At 44.6% G+C, this 21,960-nt stretch overlaps 1 protein-coding gene across 3 annotated transcripts in view; it reads left to right on the top strand.

The window, feature by feature from the left end:
- TP53 (tumor protein p53) overlaps positions 1–21,960 on the top strand; it is a 58,625-nt gene that overhangs the window by 20,852 nt on the left and 15,813 nt on the right. The window contains exons 1-4 of one of the 3 annotated variants that reach the window (XM_069218741.1): positions 7,975–8,111; positions 12,473–12,604; positions 15,559–15,601; positions 19,117–19,356. In XM_069218741.1, coding sequence (XP_069074842.1) covers positions 8,035–8,111; positions 12,473–12,604; positions 15,559–15,601; positions 19,117–19,356 — 492 coding nt within the window. In that variant the 5' untranslated portion in view covers positions 7,975–8,034. Of the gene's footprint in view, positions 1–7,974; positions 8,112–10,733; positions 10,882–12,472; positions 12,605–15,558; positions 15,602–19,116; positions 19,357–21,960 lie in introns of those variants that run through there. The other 2 variants (XM_069218742.1, XM_069218743.1) reach the window with 2 other exon arrangements.

Raw genomic sequence — 21,960 nt, 5'->3', positions numbered from 1 at the left:
CATTTAATTGTTTATCAAACATAGGTACTGAGTATTGGACCATATACTACTGTACTATTTTTTAATTATTTGCACTGGTTTACTTTGTTAAACTGTCTTATGTATGGCTCCGTGGGTGGATGGAAAGTGTTGGGTGGCATCGTCACACATTGCAGTATTCCACACCATTTTACTTATCCCTTGTGTATAGAATGTCCTGGTCCCAGAGAAGCTTATAGTTGACCCCCTACGACAGAGTGAACCTACCATCAAAGAGAAACACTTGCTTAGAGGAACGATGGGGCGATGGAGACCAGACTTTTTCTGCTTGAGAGCAAATCAGTTGGGACCCAAAGTGTCCTATGTTGCAAGAAAGGCCATTGTGGTGTTCGCCTGTTTAACTGGGACCATGACTAGTGTGGGTTCTGTTAATATTTCGTGTATATTCTTGGTTGGAGTGTGGTTAAGTGTGTGCTCGGCTGGAGTGTGGCAGGGTGTGTGCTCGGCTGGAGTGTGGTTAGGAGTGTGGTTCAGTTTGTGTTTTGCTGAAGTGTGGTTAGGTGTGTGCTCGGCTGGAGTGTGGCTAGGCGTGTGCTTGGCTAGAGTGTGGTTAGGTGTGTGCTCGGTTGGAATGTGGTTACGTGGGTGCTCGGCTGGAGTGTGGCAGGGTGTGTGATCAGCTGTAGTGTGGTTAGGTGTGTGCTTGGCTGGAGTGTGGTTAGATGGGTGCTCGGTTGGAGTGTGCTTATGTTTGTGCTTGGCTGGAGTGTGGTTTTGTGTGTGCTCGGTTGGAGTGTGGTTAGGTGTATGCTTGGCTAGAGTGTGGTTAAGTGTGTGCATGGCTGGATTTTGGTTAGGTGTCTGCTTGGTTGGAGTGTGGTTAGGTGTGTGCTTGGCTGGAGTGTGGTTAGGTGTGTGCTCCGTTGAAGTGTGGATAGGTGTGTGCTCGGTTAGACTGTGGTTAGGTGTGTCCTCGGTTGAAGTATGGATAGGTGTGTGCTCGGTTAGAGTGTGGTTAGCTGTGTGCTCTGTTGGAGAGTGGTTAGGTGTGTGCTCGGTTGGAGTGTGGTTAGGTGTGTCCTCGGTTGAAGTGTGGATAGGTGTGAGCTCGGTTGGAGTGTGGTTAGCTGTGTGCTCGGTTGGAGAGTGGTTAGGTGTGTGCTCGGTTGGAGTGTGGTTAGCTGTGTGCTCGGTTGGAGAGTGGTTAGGTGTGTGCTTGGTTGCAGTGTGATTAGTTGTGTGCTCGGTTGGAGTGTGGTGAGGTGTGTGTGCTCGGTTGGAGTGTGGTGAGGTGTGTGCTTGGTTGCAGTGTGATTAGTTGTGTGCTCAGTTGGAGTGTGGTGAGGTGTGTGTGCTCGGTTGGAGTGTGGTGAGGTGTGTGTGCTCGGTTGGAGTGTGGTTAGGTGTGTGCTTGGTTGCTTTGTGATTAGTTGTGTGCTCAGTTGGAGTGTGGTGATGTGTGTGTGCTCGGTTGGAGTGTGGTTAGGTGTGTGCTCGGTTGGAGTGTGGTTCAGTGCATGTACTGAAGATCTTTACCAGTTCATGTACGCGCCATCTGAAGGGTTTATACGAACAGACCTCAAGCCAGTACAGTCGGTACATGTACTGGCTTGAGGTTTGCCTATGAGGTAACCGAGGCAGTATATTTGTTAACAACTTTCACATCCTTCCAAGCATAATACAAACTCTAAAACCCTTTGGCCAGGTCATAAGGAAGCTGCCTGAATTAATTGTTAACATACAGTTAGTTTCGGTATTTTTAAGAAACTACTAAAAATACATATTTTATGTCTTGAAACACTAATGTCTCTGCCGATTTATTTTGCTTTTCCTAAATGTTTTTAACGTTTTCTGGTGCCTTGTAAAGCACGCTTATTCTTCTAAGGTGGGGCCCTGCTGTAGAACATTGCTAAATCAATACTTAAAGATCCATATCTGTGGACTATAACATTTTTCTAAGTGCAGTCCTTCAATGACCTCCTCTTGCTTATTTACAGGCTTACAATGACATCTGATTGAGAAAATAGGTGCTTCTTTGCAGAAGGGACGGGGTGGCGCACAGGGGAGTGGGCGGGGGGGGGAAATTAAAATAAAATTAAAAATAATTTAAAAAACACTTACCTTAATGCTGTGCGCCTAACCGCTCCTCCATCTCCTCGCTGCAGGCACAGGCTCCCAGCCTGCCCTGAGGCCAATCATGACGCTGCTCAGAGCAGTGTCAGGATTGGCTGGGAGCACCTAGCCAGGGCGCTCCCAGGCAGACTGGGAGGCTTTGCAGGCTCTCTCCAGCCCGGCAACCATATTGCTGGGCTAGAGAGAGCCTACTGTGCAAGTGTGTTTGGCTGGCCCGAGATGGTGGGCCAAACATACATACGCAGTGAGGAGGAGTGCTGTGCGCTCCCCCTCACTGCTTGTAACCCCCGTGACCCCGCTCCTTTTACCTTTTTCTGATAAATATTTTGAAGCTGCCACTGCTGGCGGGAGGGGCGATGCTCCTCCGCCCTAATGGAGGAGACACCCCTGCGACTTTGGGCATAGTGTACTTTATGTGAAAAGAAACGTTGGTAAATAAATCTTTAACTCAAACATTACATTTTACTACTTTTAGTGACACAGAATTACAGATGGCCTTCTTCAAAAATAATTACAAAAAATAAATTAAAAACGAGTTTGGAGTGTCACTGGCACCATATCTCTCATCTCCTATTCAGCCCCAACTATTTTATAACGAGGTCAAGACACGCTTGTGTTAATGGTTTGTATTTAATTTCCTATTTGGATAAACTTCACTTCTATGATTTTTTTTCTCATTTTTGATGCTACTGCACTTCAGGACAGGACACATCCTTTTAGATTTGTTCAGATGCAAAACTAAAGCGTTCAGTGTATTGTTTCATGTATATTTCATTATGTGCCACAGTACATGCTCTTTTGATTATGTCTTACTACCATAAGCAAAAGACAGAGATGTTCTGGAAACATTTGGCATATCCAGAATGTCCTTTTGAGGATTACTCGTTGGGTTTTAGACACCAGAGGCCCTTTTGTTTGAAGATGTCTGGTTGAGTTTTAGATTCTAGAAATGCCTTTAGGAATGAGGGTGTGTAGTTGGGTTTATATCCCAGAATGCTCTTCTCCTTGAAGCTAAAATGATGCGTTTCAAAACAAAAGAAGCAAGAACTCCAGAGAAATATTTCAATATTTCCTTATTTAGGGTAGCTGTAGATGCCCTAACTAAGGTACCACTAACTAATTTCTCTGGAACGCTTGCTGCTTTCCAGTGGAGGGGTATTGGAGACACTTAACTTTGGGAACTTGTAAACACACAAACTGAAAAGGCCCAGAAATTCACCAGGTATGGTTGCAACACACAAGCGCACCATCAACCCCTGCCTTATGTGAGGTCAAACACTTCTTACTATTACATTATAGCTCACTGTCAAGTCACAGGAAAGGGTCTATGGCAAGGGTGAGGGCCCTCAACAACAGGTATAGCCCGAGGCATAAGGGATGTAAGGCTATTAAAACATTCCATGCAGTGAGGGTAGAATGTTCTCAATTAAAAAGGGAGAAACAAAAAGACAAACATTGGAATGTTAGAACAGACAGCTTATACCAGCAGTTATAGGCCCGCCCTACCCCACTGCCTTCAATGGGACTCTCTACATTTCCGTGTTCTAATGCGTCATAGAAAAATGTGTTACTATTATCTTGTACCCATCATAACATAACATTTAATAAGTTGGTCCCCCAAAAAGATCACAGCTAAGGTGAGGTGTAATCAGCACTTATGTGATCACCTAAATATAGTTTTCATAGATAAACTAGAGTTTATTGGTATTATCACTACATTTCAGTCTAGCTGAGTTTAAGAAGGAACTCAGTACTTGCTTCTCTGGAACTGATAAAGATCAACTGAGCAAATTAATATTTAAAGTGAGATCTGGCGCACTGAAGGATCCTTGCCTGTCAGTCATCTTAAAAGAACTTTCCACAGTAATAAATAATCTGCTGGGACTGTTACTCAAAAAATGACTCCTACAAGGTCATTTGCTGAATACCAAGCGTAAGCGGGCAGTAAAATTAGGGTATACCAAGCGTAAGCGGGCAGTAAAATTAGGATAATTCTCAGCTGAAGAAATTAGGTTAGAACGTGAGGTTCCCCAAGGGTCATTTCTATCTCTGCATCTGTTTGACTTGTTTAGCAAGCCTCTGACAGGGGAGCTGATACCTATAGGTTGTAGAATATATAACCATGCAGATGGTTAGCAGCTGTTAGCTCATCTAGATTGTACCTCCGTATCATATGTAAAATTTCAAAACACAATGAGATTTATTGCTGATTGGATGGGTGTCAATCAACTAAAAACTCAATGTGGACAAGATGGAGATAGTCTTACTGAAGAATAAAACTAGTATATGGAACCATCTATACTGGCGAGTGAACTTTTCCCTACTGATTCCTACAACCTGTGCAAAGAGCCTAGGCACTGTGATTTATGGAAATCTTACATTACTTCTCAAATAGATTCTACTGCATCTAAGTGCTCTATTCTACTTAAAATTGTGCAGGCAACTGCACCACTATTATCTGTTGAGGCACAGAAATTGATAGTAATGGCAACCATCACCTCTAGACTCAACTATAATAATTTGTCTTATTTTGGTTTGCCTAATATAATTCCACATAAGTTACAAATTATCCAAAATGAGGCTGTAAAACTTGTATTTCTTCTTCCTAGATATTCCCAAACCATGCCACTATTAAAGAAACTCACCTCCACTGGTTACCAGTTAAGGAACATACACAGTTCAAATTGTGCTGCACAGTGTCCAAAAGTATGAATAGGATAACTCCTAAATGTGTGGCTGAAAATATTGAGAAATATCTTCCTACATGGAATTTGAGATTGACTTATGGTACCAAAGTTCTGTAAATGCAGATCGGGAGGCTGGAGCTTTTCAGTAGTGACCCCTGTACATTGGAACTCCCTGCCAGATAAGGTCCGTCACAAAACTGATTTCAGGTTATTTTGTATGGTCACTGCAAACCTAAAATCACTTTTTCCTGCCCATCCAATCCTTGCTCGCAGCCACGAGGAAGATCTTATGAAGTGCCACGTGTACATAGTCCTGTACACTGAACATTTTGATATCATCATCAGTCACTCTTATTGCCCTCACAATACCGCTCAGGTTAATCGAAGACAGAGTGTTGTGGGCTAAAAGGGGGAAGAATGCATCTAGAAGTGGCCCGCCTCACTGGGTCTGATGCTTGCTGCACCAACTTCCTCCTCCAGAGCACAACCAGTTAGGCACGGAACTGATGCTCACGTCTTCACAGAGGTTATGCTGGCCATGGGTTTATGCACGTGGTAGGTCTGAGACTTACCTCATTGCCAGTTATTTTGATATACAGAAGTCTGAGCAGGGATTGGAGCACTACATGTCTACAATTTTGGGAAAACATGTCTGTAGACAACTCTCTGCCTTTGTGGAGTCCCAAAATCTGTTACTCTACTCCCAATCAAGGTTCAGATCAAGAAACAGTACAGTGTCCGCACTTTTAGGAGCCACAAAACATCTTAGGCAGCTCTCAGCGCCACCTTTGATACTGTGTCTACATACTCATGGGAGACTTATCCAACTGGGGATTCAGGGAAAGCCTTGGTTTGGTTATCTTCCTTCCTGAGGGGCTGTACCTTTCAAGTTTCCTCTGGGGAAGTTTTGACCATGTGTCACGCAGTGGCTTCTGGAGTTCCTCAGGGATCAGCTTTAGGTCCAGCACTTTTTAACATCTAGGTGTGCCCTTTGGCCGAGGTGGTAGAGCACTGTGATCTTACTTTATTCTCTTACTCCCATGATATGCAAATCATCCTATCACTATCATCCACTCATGACCACAGCTCTGTATCCCGGACCTCTTGTCTGTTTAAAGTAGCCTCCTGGATGAATAACAATTTGCTAAAAATGAATGGTGATAAAACGGAGGTGCTGATCCTTGGGAACAAATCCGAGCCTCTAGGGGCCTCAGCAATGCCCAGCAGTGCTGAGGAGGCTCTGATTCCCACTTTTAAAGTCAAGAACTTAAGCTTCTTAATTGATAATAAGCTCTCCATGAAGCCACAGGTGGCAAAGGTATCTGGAGCTTTCTTTGCCACTATGAAATGGCTCTGGAAATTCATCTGGATGCTTCCTACATCTGCCCAAAGAACTATAATCCACGGACTTATTCAATCTTGCCTGGGCTATGGTAGCATCTTGTACCTGGCAGTGACAAAGCCTCCACAAGATGCCTGCAGGCGGTGCGGAATGCAGCTGTAAGGCTGATTTTTTTACTACCAAAGCATGCCTCTGTAACTCCTAACTTTCTAGCTAGAGGTGGAAAAACCAGTCCATTTCAAGGCTCTGTGTAATTGTATCAACCTTCTTGCCACCTGTATTGTAGCAACCTCTCCTAGTGCATTGTCTCTACGATTAAGCTCACTCACATGGGAGGTCGTACTTTTTGATTTACAGGCCCAAAGCTTTGGATCACTTTGCAAAAATAATTGAGATCCTGCACATCGCTGCGAGCTTTGCACAGACTATTAAAGACATGGCTGTTTTGAAACATCTAAGCCAGCTACATCTACCTGTGGCTGCAAGTGCCAGGAAACCCCAAGTGCGTAGCTGTCAGCACTATGTAAGCATTTAACTAACTATGTGGGTTTGAAGGGTATTAATCAGTGTATTCAGCAGTGAACACTGGAACAGACACATGCATGTGCCATGGTATGTGACATGCACCACATGCATGACTAGCAGTAATTGAGCCACTTGAGTCACTCGTGTTGTGGTGCACGCTATACTTTATTTTATGCTGTGTATGATCATTCTTAAAGGGACCTCAAACTTTTAAATGTGTGCCTTACCCTCCACTAGTAAAACCTGAAGTCTGTGACAAGAAATTTGTGGTTTTAACGAATACCTATATTTGGGTGAACTGCTTCAAATTATGTTATTGGAGAACTTACAAATTCTCCCTCCGTCACATATTACTGCTGCTATCGATCTTCTCATTTAACACTTGCCAATTTCCCACTGTAACTTCTGCAACTTTAATGAACTGCTTTCTAGAAGCTTTAAAGATGGTATTAAAAGCATTGTATTGTGGTACCTTAGATGTTTTGGCCTGACTCAGATGAACCGATAACAACTATGATCATACAATGCAATTTTTTAAAAAGCTAATAGGTAGGTGGCTATTCTTCCCTCTGTTATATTAACAGAACTAAAAGACAATCTAGAAGAACACGAATACTTTAAAGCAGTGGTTCCAAACCTGTGGTCCGGGGAGTCCTGGGGGTCTGCAAAGCCTCCGGCTTAGAAAATAATACAATATTAACAAATTAGGTCTGCAGCTTTCAGTAATGACTCCCTGGGGTGGTCCCTGGATTTCAATAAGGATTCAGTGAGGGTCCCCGACTACTAGTAAGGATAACATGGTGGTTCTCAGAAGTCAAAAGGTTGAGAACCATTGCTGTAGCTTTCTAAAACACTTAGAAATCTAAACCAAAACAGAATCAAAATATTTACTGTGAATACAAATTAAAGCAAACAAAGCCAACGTATTCACGTTGGAAATATGTTTTATTGTGTCTTGCGTGTAGTGATTTAAACATTGTAAAAGTCCATCCTCCCTCCAGCTGTGTGATTTGGAGTCACCTTTCTTCTAACCAAAGGGTAAAATGTAGTCTTTCTACTCTGTTTGATGAAGGGCTGGATGTTTGTCTCTTTTCGCTGTCTACGCTGTTTCCTCTCCCGTCAGCCATCTAGGTCAAGGGCAAAACAAGCCTAATAGTTATTACATATAATCATTAACTGCGACCATTTACACAGCGATGTGCTACATCAGTGGCGCGACAAGACCCTGATCTAAGGAGGGAGACAAGTGTAACGAGACCCCCGTGGGAGTCGGTGACTGTCAGTGCCAGGCCCTGCCCTCATTAAATATGGCGGCTGGGTCACGTGACGCCGCGAGGGCGGTACACCGAGCCGGGGATTCCCCAACGCATGGTGAACGCTGCTGCAGAAAACCAGCAAGCTGGGGGCTCAGAAGCGGAGGCTGACACGGCGCCGGGCAGGCAGAGGTATGGCGGGTTGAAAGAGAGAGGGGAGTGCATGCAATGACTCATCTTATTGCCTCGGCTTGGAGCAGGCAAATGAATGACTCACGCTTCTGCCTCAATTTCTCATGCAAACAACTATCGAGATTTGTGCCAGAACCCCCGCCCCCCAAACCAATACAGTCTTCCAGCCCTGTGAGAGTCACTCGCTTTTCAAGCTTCCGTTATTGTCCTTTAGAATGACTTTCTTGTCATCAGAGACCTGCTGAGGCCCCTTGATTGAAATCTACAACCTGAAAAGCAGCGACACCGCCCTGTGCGCCCACAAATACCCCCATCCTCTACTTTCCCAGCACTTGTTGCCGTCCGCTCTGTGGTGTACCCCTGTCTTTCAGCACACTGGCACCCACGCCCTCTCCAGCAGATCTGCGACTCTGCTACTACCCACGCCTTCATTGTTGTGGATTAGTCCCCGTCCCAAAACATAAAAACATGCTCTGCCTAGAATAGAGCTCTTCCTAGGTCGCCCGGGTTTGGCTGGCCTCATCCTGCAAACCATCTCCTCCTGCTCCCTAAATCACCTCCTCCACTACCCTCCCCCCAGCCATCTCTTGTCTCAAACCCCTCCCCAGCCATCTCTTGTCTCAAACCCCTCCCCAGCCATCTCTTGTCTCAAACCCCTCCCCAGCCATCTCTTGTCTCAAACCCCTCCCCAGCCATCTCTTGTCTCAAACCCCTCCCCAGCCATCTCTTGTCTCAAACCCCTCCCCAGCCATCTCTTGTCTCAAACCCCTCCCCAGCCATCTCTTGTCTCAAACCCCTCCCCAGCCATCTCTTGTCTCAAACCCCCCCATCCATCTCTTGTCTCAACCCCCCCCAGCCATCTCTTGTCTCAACCCCCCCAGCCATCTCTTGTCTCAACCCCCCCAGCCATCTCTTGTCTCAACCCCCCCAGCCATCTCTTGTCTCACCCCCCCCCAGCCATCTCTTGTCTCACCCCCCCAGCCATCTCTTGTCTCACCCCCCCAGCCATCTCTTGTCTCACCCCCCCAGCCATCTCTTGTCTCACCCCCCCCAGCCATCTCTTGTCTCACCCCCCCCAGCCATCTCTTGTCTCACCCCCCCAGCCATCTCTTGTCTCACCCCCCCCAGCCATCTCTTGTCTCACCCCCCCCAGCCATCTCTTGTCTCACCTCCCCCCCAGCCATCTCTTGTCTCACCTCCCCCCCAGCCATCTCTTGTCTCACCTCCCCCCCAGCCATCTCTTGTCTCACCTCCCCCCCAGCCATCTCTTGTCTCACCTCCCCCCCAGCCATCTCTTGTCTCACCTCCCCCCCAGCCATCTCTTGTCTCACCTCCCCCCCAGCCATCTCTTGTCTCACCTCCCCCCCAGCCATCTCTTGTCTCACCTCCCCCCCAGCCATCTCTTGTCTCACCTCCCCCCCAGCCATCTCTTGTCTCACCTCCCCCCCAGCCATCTCTTGTCTCACCTCCCCCCCAGCCATCTCTTGTCTCACCTCCCCCCCAGCCATCTCTTGTCTCACCTCCCCCCAGCCATCTCTTGTCTCAACCCCCCCCCAGCCATCTCTTGTCTCAACCCCCCCCAGCCATCTCTTGTCTCAACCCCCCCTCAGCCATCTCTTGTCTCAACCCCCCCTCAGCCATCTCTTGTCTCAACCCCCCCTCAGCCATCTCTTGTCTCAACCCCCCCTCAGCCATCTCTTGTCTCAACCCCACCTCAGCCATCTCTTGTCTCAACCCCACCTCAGCCATCTCTTGTCTCAACCCCCCCTCAGCCATCTCTTGTCTCAACCCCCCCCCAGCCATCTCTTGTTTTAACCCCCCCCCAGCCATCTCTTGTCTCAACCCCCCCCCAGCCATCTCTTGTCTCAACCCCCCCCCAGCCATCTCTTGTCTCAAACCCCCCCCAGCCATCTCTTGTCTCAACCCCCCCCCAGCCATCTCTTGTCTCAACCCCCCCCCAGCCATCTCTTGTCTCAACCCCCCCCCAGCCATCTCTTGTCTCAACCCCCCCCCAGCCATCTCTTGTCTCAACCCCCCCCCAGCCATCTCTTGTCTCAACCCCCCCCCAGCCATCTCTTGTCTCAACCCCCCCCAGCCATCTCTTGTCTCAACCCCCCCCCAGCCATCTCTTGTCTCAACACCCCCCCCCCCCCAGCCATCTCTTGTCTCAACACCCCCCCCCCCCCCAGCCATCTCTTGTCTCAACCCCCCCCCCCCCCATCTCTTGTCTCAACCCCCCCCCCCCCCCCCGACAAAACCATCTGCCCCAGTGTCACCCTCTCCTCCTAGCTGCGTCCCCTCAATCCCACCCACCAGGTGATCGATGTTTCTATTTTTGTTGTTACAGTATCATCATCATTAGCAGGTCCTGGAGGGGGCGGTGCCCGCTGACAGGCCATTGTTGTTGTTTTGGTCCTCGGCCTGCGCTGGGCTCGGGGCCATGCTTCCGTTCTAATGATGCCCCGCTCGTGGTTGGTAGAACGCCGCGCATGCGCAGCACAAAAAATGCGCCGTTGCGGCTTCCGTCTTGTTGGAAGTAAACTGGGTGGCTTTGGGGAACCCCACCCACCTTTCATCACGTGACACTTTCGCGCCTTTTTGGTCGCCATGGCAACGTGTAGGTCTCCTTCGCTGGTCTCCATGTTGACGTTCAAACATGGCGTCCGTGTTTGCACAGTGTGTGCGGGCCCCGAGGCTGCTGTTTTTCAAACTGTAACGCTCACTCATTTTATGGTGTAGAACGTAATATTTACTGATATGCTGAAACGAGGTCAGTACTTCAAATTTTATAGGGGGTGCTATAGCGACGGTCTTGGCGTAAGGCACCGTGCCGGTCTAAGCAAGCAGGATGCTGCTGTCACTGGAATCACATTGTAAACACTATTTATATAGCGCTCACTGCCCCTGACGAGTCGTGGAAGCGCTTTGCGGCGAGCAATGCGCGGCTGCGGAACCACCGCAACATTGGAGGTTCTTAGTAGATATGTAATACTTTTTTTTTGTAGGATGTGTATGTCTGTTTGTAAAGAGGTTTTTGTTAACGCAATCACGCCAGTGTGGTGCAGTTCTGAATACTGCAAATGTCGCGACTTCTAGTTACATAACAAGTATTGGCAAAGCCAACGGGCCTGGCTGTTACAGGCCCATTGATGTGCATGGTTGTGTGTGTGTGTGTGTATATGATATATATTATATGAACAATGAAAAGTAGGAGGTAAAAGAGACATGTTCCTGAAGCTTGGTTGCCACACACTCTCCACATTTATAATAGTACAGGACATCCTAAAAAGTAGGGCACCTAGATAAAGTAACCTGTAATGTTACATCACAGGAAATAAACCTCCAGTCGTAATGCCACAAAGACTGTAGCTGGAAGAACTAGCTAAACGGAGAATATTGTCTTAAAGAAAGAAGAAAGGAAATAAAGCATCGCTGGAGTACCACATTGGGCTTAGCATTGAAGTAGAGTTTTTCTTTCTTTTTTTTTTTTTTGGCAGATAGGTACCTGTCACTTGTTAAATTCCACCAAAGTGCACAAAAGCAAATGAAGTGAAGTAGGATGACTTGTTGTCCCTGATGTGTATATGCTGTGGTGGACGGTAGCAAAATGTGAACTGAGTTTAGTGAGCCCCGGTTCCAGATGGTTTTTTTTGATCTTCAGTGCACTCCTGCAATACAGATATGAGCTAGGAGCAGAGAAGCACGTCAGTCTGCCTACTGATGTGTCATTCTGACCTCTAAAGCCTTTTCGCTCAATTGCCCACCACATTTCTGTTGTTTAGTCAGGCTGATTTTGACTTCCTGAAGGATTCCTTCACACACACCCTTCTTTCCAAGCTTTCCACCTTCCGATCCTCTAAAACCTTAGTGTGCCAAAGCCATCACAGACATGCCCTCTCAGGCAGTTCATGCTCCACTTTTCACCTGCATATTAACAAGCGTTTACAGCCACACTGATGTAGGTTATCTTACAGTCACTAGCCCTGGAATCGACCCATGCACACTGCTTACAGTACCTCCAGATTATCTCATAAGGAACAGTTCAGTGTACAGCATAAAATCCCAGCCTCCAGTCCTTCATTACGTATACATTTGGAAAAGGATTCTAAACTGTTGATTTTTATGTGATTTCAACGCCTTTTCTGTTTCCTAGCATGGGCATATATAGTGTACACTAAACAACTTCACAATATGTTGTTATAAGTTTATTTTTACATTTTAAGGTGATGTGGGTATTGTATATCTTTGAACTCTCAGTCTTCTTTTGTGATGGTATAGTCCCATATGTGGTGCTGCATGCTTCTTTCTTATTTCCATTGCTCTCTTTCGCTCAAACCCTGCCCTCCTCCCTTTACTTCCAGCACTGCTGACACCACTGCTGGTTGCATCTGTGGCTCAGCTGGACCCCCACCTCAACCTGGCATGGTCGAATCTGAAGCCGCCATGGATTCGCTTCCTATGAGTCAAGAGACATTTTCGCAGCTTTGGGGCTCGTAAGTATTGAAGAATATATTAATCCGCTTTTTCCTTTACCCTGTTTGGGAGTGCATTTCTGATTGGTAGGAGTCTCAGAACAGGACGGATAGTCAGTTTTGTTTTGATACAGATGTCCTTTCTTCTTTCAGAGTTTGATGTCCCTCAAACTTAATTTCTCCTATCATGAGCAAGCTCTTCGCATCCATGTTTATCATTCATGTATTGACGTCAGGCAGCTTATGACAGGTTGTGTCCTTTAAGTGTTTACTTTGTTAGTGAGGGGGCAAGAATGCATTCGCTATTTAGCCTTTTTTTTTTTCGTCGACCAGAAGCCTCCTGCCAAAAATATGCTATTAGCTTGAAGCCTTCCCACCTCACCAAGATGTCCCTGAGGACTGGCAGATACAGTACACACTGTCTCAGGCCCTCAAACATGCCCCTCCATTAAATAAATAAAATACATCTATTGGGAATGGACTGCGGCCTTAGGCAGCTAGCAAGCATAGTGATTTAATTATGTGACTGTGGCATCTGCTGTAACCTGCAGGTTATGAGGCTAAATTCTGGACCATCCAGAATGACATGGGGGTTTTACAGTAAAAATATTAATGTGTGTGTGTGTGTATATATATATATATAGAGAGAGAGTTTATTTTGTATTGCCCATTTTAAGAAATGAAACCCATGCATTATTGGTAGATGCATGTAAAGCGAGACATCAACTACCATGAACTTTTAGGCCTACCCAAAGTATTGTATTGCAGGGCAGGTATGTTCTAGTCATCAGCAAAATGATAGGTGCCATATGTTAAGTGAGACAGATTCTGGTGTCGACAGTGACCTGCTTTTGCTGTTATTATTTTTGGGGATTTTACAATAGCTCTAGGTGATACCTGCCCATTGAGACACGATTTAAGAAATAGTAAAAATAAGAAATGTCTGTTTCATGAATACAAGTGGAAAGGAGCTTTTTCTAATGTGTCATGAACTATGTTGGACCTTGAGTGAACTTTGGGATATACTTGTAGCGAAATTAGTAATACCCTGAAGAAGCTCAGTAGAACAGAATATGTTGGCTGGGCTGTATTTATTTGTACATGGAAAGAAGACATTTTGGAACTCGATAAAGAAGAAAATAATACACTTATCAGATTTCTGATGGTTTGAACACCTTCTGTAATCTACTTAGGGTGTGCCCTAGTGCTCTTGAGTAACATGACTAGTCCTGTCCGTGTGAGGTACTAGGTCTGTCTCCCTGTGTCTGTTTCCCAGTTTCATTCCCCATGTGTGCACAATTTTAATGTGGCAAAGCACATGCCTTTAATATGGTATAATAAAGGAATGAGACAGCTTTCTGTGTGTTTATCGGACTCCTAGGCTGTGTATTGAATTACTGCTTAGACACTGGAAATGTACCTCTAAAGTTTAAAAACATTTAACGCGACAGATTACGCATATTTAGTAAATGTGTGGCCTAGAAGTTCCAAAATCAGGGAATGGCAGTCTGTAATAGTATACTGCTGGAGTATTCGTCACAAGTCGGAGCAGCTGCAGTAGCTGCATGTTCAAAAATTAAATGTGGTTCTATTTACAGAGTGCCTTGGTTGTCTTGGTCTTGCATTTTGAGAACAGGGTCTGTGACGTTGGTTTATTTGCCCCGTAACAACACAGGTTGTGGTTGATATAGAGGGTATGTGAGCCAAGGATCGACCAGGATGCTTTGTATTATTTGTGACTATCTGTATTTCAGCATTGATCATCCTTGTATTTATCAGAAAAGCAAAAGCAACGACAAAAAGTTTGGATCTTCATTTTCTTCAAGTATCCTGTTGCCTACAACAGGGAGACTGGAACTTACCCATGCATCTTAGTCTGCTTATTAGTCTGCACAAATTAAGCCTTCTGCCTCCAAGGTGCTTAACTAATAAGCAGTGCTCGCCAGATCTGCCCAGTGTCATTCCTTTTACACTCCCCTACTACTTGCACTTTTTCAATTTTCTTCCTATTTAATGGAAGTCCCTAAACTGGGAATTAGACTTTATTAACTTCTTTCCTTCTCTACTTAAAATATTGAGTTTCTTCAGTGTCTCCTTTAACTGGTCCATGTTAAGAAAATCTTTGTAGACAAAAGGCCCTTGACTAGTATCTGCTGTTAAGTGCAGGATGCATGACTAGAGTCTGGTATTTGAAGTGTAGAGGGTGCCTTTTGGCGTTTGGTTTTACTTTAGGGCGTTGTCTCTTAGTGTCTCATTTTGAGGGCAGCCATATTTGATTTTCCTGTTAACCTCTTGGGGCACATGACTCTTCAGAGGTCGAGGAGATGAGCTATTGGGAAGGGTTCAAGCTGTCATCTGCTTTTGGAAGAGGAAGGGGTGTCTAGAACAAGAAGTTTAGAATACTGACTGTGTGGGGTGTGAGTTTTTTTTAATTTATTAATTTTGTTTTGCTGTTCTGTAGGACTTGCCTGGTCCCCGATTTTTGGCTGATGTAATGCTGTCTGTTTTGACCAATGACTCTATTTTGTGCTTGACTTCATGTGCCAACCTGTAGCGGCATAGGGTTCACTGTTGAGACTTTGCACATCTCTGTGATTGTTTAATTCTGATTTTTTTCGTGGTTATGCACATGTTTTACTTCATTTGCGTTAAATGCTTATTTTCATATATTTGTGTGCTTCGATTTGATATCTGGGAAGTGCCTTAATAAATTTCCTACACATACTAAAAGTGCTGCGTTCTTTGGCATCATTTCCTCTTAGTTTAAACAAGAGCAACACAACTGGTAATGGCTGGTATGCAATTTTTAGACAGATAGCCGCATGTTGATGTCAGGTTTGGCAGTAAGCTGGCTGGGTTGGAGTTTGAGTGGATTCTGTCATCTTCCGTATTTTTGAGTGATGTGGATGTTGTCATATTTTGTGCTTACTTTACCAAATAGGTCTGCTTTGTTTAATGCTTGTTTTCTTTCTCAGTCTTCCAGAAACGCTCCTGCAATCTACTGATGAATCTTTCTGGGTAAGTTACAGAAGATAGGTGCTTGGGGAAGGGTCTCGTCTAAATCCGGTGTTTGTTCTTCTGCATTTTATATCCATTCAGCCTTATATAAAACTCTTACAAAGGCCAAGGAATTTACCATTCTCCAATGAAAAAATATACGTCACCATGTAAAACGAATACAGAATGGTTCAACGATATTTAGAGTGTATATCATGGCTCGATGGTAAACAAATGTGCACCATTTTGTCTGAGTGACTTAATATGTATTGTGGAGGTCAGACTTCCTACACCTGAGTGCACCACCCCTACCTATGCATGTCTAGGCCACTCCTCTACCTGCCCCAACTGTCCACTTCTGAGTCACATTCTCCTGATGGCTTTTCCTATCCTCAACTCTTGCCATTCCTCTTGGCCAATACCTGCTTCCTGTGCTTTATCCTTGCTGCTCTGCCATCCAAGTTCCTCTCTAACCGGGACTGCAATGTTTTCTTTTCTATTTAATTAATCTTTGGACATCAACCTTTAAAACCTGTGTTAATTGTGTGTTTTTTGTTTTTTTTTGTTTTTTTTTTAAAATAATTTTTGTTGATTTTTGACTTGAACTATCAGAAAACACAGAGCAACGCACATAAAAGAATCACATGGAAAAGTTATTGAGAAAAAACACGCAAACTCAATACAGGCTTTTTGCATTTGTAAGATGTAAACCAGAAGTCTACATGGCAGTTCGTAAACATTTAGTCCTTTTGGTAGACTTGAATATTTTTGATGATGATCGAAGTATAGATTAGTAGATTTGCAAGCTATGAAAGGCTTGCCTTTTGAAGAGCGGGGTGCTTGTAGCAATTGTAGGCTTACAAGCAATCTGAAAATATATCTGCATTGGTTTTTAGGGAACCTTCTGAGAGACCAGGAGAAAGCTAGTTTGTGGCACAATCTGCTCTTATCTGCCCACCTACGTAAAGGAGCCTGATCTGATGCATATTATCTGAATTCTACTATTTGCTTGTTTCTAAGGGACTTATAAGATCGTATTGTTTCTTGTTTATTGATAATAGTAAACTATAAATGAACCAAACCGGATTTAGTTTCTGCAGCACTCGGAAGGCACACATTAATGTAAAACTTTGTATTTATGATCTCTACACTTGCGGTCTGTATAAGTATTCATTGCATTTATAATGCTTTAGCTATTTCTAGAGAGTACTGCTTTGTGTCTGTTTAGAAATTAGCCTTTTCAGATAGTTTATTCCAAGAGTTGGAACTGTAAATTTCACTCCTGGTGACCACATGTAGTACTAAAGATTTTAACAATTTTGTTTTTCACTTCAGGAGAAAGGTTAATGGCTGAAGTGAAAGGGAGGATTTGTGACCTTTACCTGTGGGCTAGATCTTGTTCTACTAAACACCCCGCTCTTCCATAATCGGGGAAATCCACAGCGCTCTGCCCATGAGTCCAACCCTGCAGCACCTTCTGCATTTCCATTACGGGGTCCAGCTTCTGCTCTGCAGAAGCACTTCAGTACTGAAACGCAGCTCCCTTAATAATTCTAGTAATGGGATATGTACAAAGGTCATTCTTTGCACCTCTTGCCCTAAGCCTCTGCCATTTTCCAACAAGTACTGTAGGTCCAGGGCATTGGTGAGAGAAATTAAACTCATTTTCTGTCTATTTCAGTTTATTAGCTGGTGTCACACAAGGTAATCTTTCTGATAACCCAGCTGCTGTACTGCAGGAGCAGTAATTTTCTAGCTAGTAGCCATTAAAAAAAACTAAATAATCACCATGCTTAAAAAAAATGATTGACAAGCGTTCATTTAAGCAAGATAAGATATCTGGAATGTTGGTACTCCTCTAGGTGTATCTGGGAAGCATCATTACATTTTATATTTTTATTGGATTCCATGTAGGGCACTTAAGAGACAGGTTAACTCCCAGCATGCTGATTGTGAGAAAAATACATTTTAATTTAGCGCCCTTGATAACATTTGAAAAAAAATTGGCATGCATTTCCCAAACAGCTGTGGGTAAACAATTGCCTTGTCGTGGACACTGATTTCCACTTTCATGTGTCTCTAATTCCTCTGTGAACTGCATCAAGTGTGTCTGCTTTTAGGATTGTTCAATATGATAAAAGTATCTGTTAAACAGGATAATCACACTGACACATTCACATCCATGTTAATTATCCTATGAGTCAAATTCATTATAATAGCTTATTTCTTATGCTCTTTAGTGTTCATTGTATGTATTAAAAGCTTTTCTACAAGATCTTTAACTGCTGCACCGGCTTTAGTGGAAGGTGCCCGCGAGAAGATTGGCCTTTGCCGGTCACTGTTTTATGTTCCAGCGCTGCAGAACTGCGATAGGAAATTGCCAGCTTTATATTTCAGAATGATAAAACAGTTGTTGTTGCCTTGAAAAAGAGTATGTTGTGCGCACCACCTCCTGAAACTCGAGAATAGGCTTATTACATACTAACTAGGCTAAAAACTAGCATAGCGACTACGAGTTACAGAGTGAGGGTGTTAGGGCTGTAGGACTCAACAGCAATGCTAGAAATGTTCTTGTTTTCATTATCTATAACCTTCTTCACTGCAGTGCTACTCATACTCTGTGTGGTTATCATTCGCCTATTATTCTCTAGAATAGGATTTAAAATGCCTATCCAGTTTCTTTGTGTTATTTGAGTGTGTTGTTCGTTAACCACAGAGGGTTTGGAGTTCCACTGTGCCCTTGACCTTTTTAAGGGCTTGAACCAGGAAACGCTTCCTTCAGAGTATTGCTCAGTGGGTTGTGTATGGATTGCAGTCCAAATGGTTTTCTAATTCTGGTTGACACATTGACGAAGTCCTTCACCCCAGGAGTTTAGAAACCCGACCTGTGAGACTCAACAGCGACCCTAGAGAACATATCATCTTAAAAGATGACCGTTTGTTGATGTGATTTTGCTCTAAGGAGCTTTCTTTTGTCAGGGTTCATTAAACCCATTTGAGAGAAAGAGTGGGGGTATCCTTGTGGATTGAACACAACATTTAAAATTGCTGTGCCTGTAACATAAGATGTGCGCTGTTTCGCCACATTGTTGAGCACTTGCGTGAGTTCAACATAGTTTTTTTTTTTTTTTTTTTTAACAATCCTCCCTGATAAGAGAGAACATTGTTTTTCTTCTGCTGTGGATGCCCCTCCTCTTTCCTTGAATACCTCCCTCTTTGACTTGGTTACCTCCCGCAGTTCCCGCCCTCCTTTCCTTCTCCGCCTCCTTTCCTTTGTTCTGTTCCTGATGGTCTGGCTCTCTTTACATTTTCCTATCTACCACATAGCTTCATTAAGCTGTCTCCTGCGACTGCTACCTGGAGTTATTCCTATGTAATGGCACCCATTTGAGACTACGCATTCCACGTGGGTCTGATTGGTCACCGAATGTAGCACTGCTGCGCATCGTGCTCTGATTGGTTGCAGTTATGAAGTTACAGTTCAGAATGCGCGCCTCGCGAGCCTGCACCCATTCTTCGTTCACGGTCTCTTACAGCACCAAGACTTTGACTACGCTCTTGACATGGGCCCGCAACCCCAGTTGCAGCAGGAGGATGTCAGTAGCACTCTCAACAACGATGTCCTGGGCGCCTACGAAGTCCCACTGCCAGAGGCCCCGCCACTTGAATCCCCAGCTGCTACCTCTACCGTCCCCTCGACTGAAGACTACCCTGGCACCTACAACTTCAAACTGACCTTCCAGCAGTCTGGCACTGCTAAGTCAGTCACTTCCACGGTAAGTGGGCACGGTTAGAGCGGTCACTGGCTTGTAGTTTGGTGGCTTGTGTACGCTCGTAGTAATAATTGTATATAGTGTTTTTACTTTGCTTATATTACTTTGTAAGATGGTCTACATGCTTTTGAGTTGCTTTGCTGGCGGGTAACCCGGAGCAGTCGCTGGTGGACAATTGCCGCAGTCGCACTGGCTGATGCAGTATAACTGCACGGCTGCTAGGTTCGCTTTTTAAGTTCTGGGGTTTTGATTTTGGGAGGTCCAGGAAGTGGTAGTGAGTGATCGCTGAGTAGACCTAGCAACAAAGTGAAGCTCATTTTAGGACATGTATGAAAAATGACTGGTATCATTTAATGTATACCCTACATAACCTCCAGCAGGGATGAGATGTTTTTTTTTTTTTTTTTCATGCTTTGGATTTGCCAATGTTTTCCGTTTGTGATGATGATTATGAGGTCGTCTAGCATCATAGAGAGACACAATTTTAACTTTAATTTTAATAAATAAACACTTCATGTACTAGAGCACCTTTTGGTATCATTAGTGGGTGCTGTAATCAAAAGTCCTCATTTCATAAAACTCGGTAAGGTGAAAATGTGAGTAATTACTGCTGAGATTCGAACAAGCGGTCCCAGGATCACAGGTCTGCTGCTGGGGCTGGATTGACTGAGCTATCCTACTAACCTTTGAGCCGGTCTCCTGCAGTTTGGGCAAATCTCGGTAGCATTCGCCTCAACCCACTGAGATGTCTTTCCCTTCTCCATTGTTTTCCGATGTGGGTGCACATGGGCACTAGGACATGCTGTGACATGCCCAGTATCCTGTTTCTGCCCCTCGCCCCCCTCCACTGCCAGGCATCTGCACTTCTGGTGCACGCCCGGGCATGTCCGTGGAGTGGAGGTGGTAATTTCACTCTTCCAATCCTTCTTTCTGGGCTCATCTCATCTCTGAACTTGAATCCAGCTGGAGGTGAATACTTTTTGTACTTTAAATTTATGGTTTTTTTGGGTGGTCGGAGCTACCCACCCCCTGCTGACAGAAATCGATGGAGCCCGCTGGGGTAGCCGGTGAGGGCTTGTCCACGTGTGCGCTTGGGTGTGAGGAGGATTGCGCGTGGGAGTGAGGTGCGTACCTTTCCAGGGTTTTACAAAGTACTTAACACTTAAAATTCATTTGTTAGTGGAGAAATCCTTTACTTCTGTAGTTGATTTGTGGCCAGGTCTTATCATTCCGTGTGCGATGTGATCGGCAATGCAAGGCTTTTCCTGTCCAAAATCAGGATTGTGTTGATTTTTGTGAAATTTCTGGTGCCTGCTTTTTCTGGGGGTCCCTCTGACTCCTTGGAGGCGGCACAGTAGGAATGAAGACGCAAAGATGGCGAGGGGTTTATGGCCGGGCAGGTTTGTCCATCACAGGGTGAAAAGTAGTGGGAATTGTAGGGAGTTGGGGACCTGCTTGGAGAGGCGGTGTGATAATTTGAGAGAGAAAATATATATATATTTTTTCTGTTCCTCTTCAGTGTAGTCCTTGCGAAAACTACAGAATACAACAGTAACATTTTAAAATGAATAGTGAAAAAACGACATCCGTTTACTTAGTCACTCAACCAACCCCCACCCCCCCAAAAAAAACTCCACCTTATATTAGCGTCTCCTTTTATAATGTTAAACTTTTGTTAGTTGTGTCTCCGACGGGGAAATCGAAAGTTTGCCCCTGTTTATTTTCCTCCCGCCATTAACAACGCCCGTGTGCCCCCCGCAGGCGCCCTCCTTTGGTGAGACTTGCACCCCCGGCGTTGAATGTGTGATGTGTTTGTTTTAACATCAGTGCTGTAACGAAACTGGAGGCCCCCCAAGAACTCACTCAGAAAAGGTGCTCAGCTAAGGGGAACCCCTGGAGCTCGTGCCCTCCGCACCGCGGGGGCCTTTGGTACGTCCCTGTTCAAGATCTGTTGTTATAAATGACAAAAGAATCCTGGCGGTACAGCCAGGATGAAACACGAAAAAAGTTGGATAGGGGAATAAACATTTTCTTAAGCTTCGGTTTTGTGTATTATGTCTTAAGAAGGACACCCAACGTTGTGGATTTCTCCCTTTCTGTTTATTTCGTTGTGTATGTTTAGATGGACGGGAAAGCATTAGAACCGCTGTGTTTTTTACACCAGGAACTATTTTTATGTTAAAAAAAACTTGGTTCAACAGCGGTAGTTTAAACCTTTTTCATAAATAATATGAATGTTTACGCGTTATACTTTTAGGCAAAATAACTTAATTTTATTTCGCCCCTGCTTCCCAAGGGATGCGATTTTTAAAAGTAATTTATTAAGCAGGTGTTAAATTTTAATTGTGGGTGGACTCGCGCTTTCGTTATATTTTGAGGCAAAGTCCGACAAAAAGCGGTTTTGCTGAAAATCTAAAATCTAGTGGCTTTAAGGCTGCTGCGGTTTTACGCGGCCGGTGTTCTTCGAGTTGCTGCTTGCTTCTCTAATCTGAGCTTTGAATTGAAATGTAATTTTTTTGTTTCCTTTTTTTTAAACTTTTGGGTAGTTTGGAGAGGTTTCTTTTCCTAGGATGTGTGAGGAGTGGTTTGCGACTGTTTATTTTTTTC

Source organism: Pleurodeles waltl, chromosome 12 (assembly GCF_031143425.1).
Source record: "Pleurodeles waltl isolate 20211129_DDA chromosome 12, aPleWal1.hap1.20221129, whole genome shotgun sequence".
Taxonomy (NCBI): domain Eukaryota; kingdom Metazoa; phylum Chordata; class Amphibia; order Caudata; family Salamandridae; genus Pleurodeles; species Pleurodeles waltl.
This window is presented reverse-complemented; position numbering and strand designations above follow the sequence as displayed.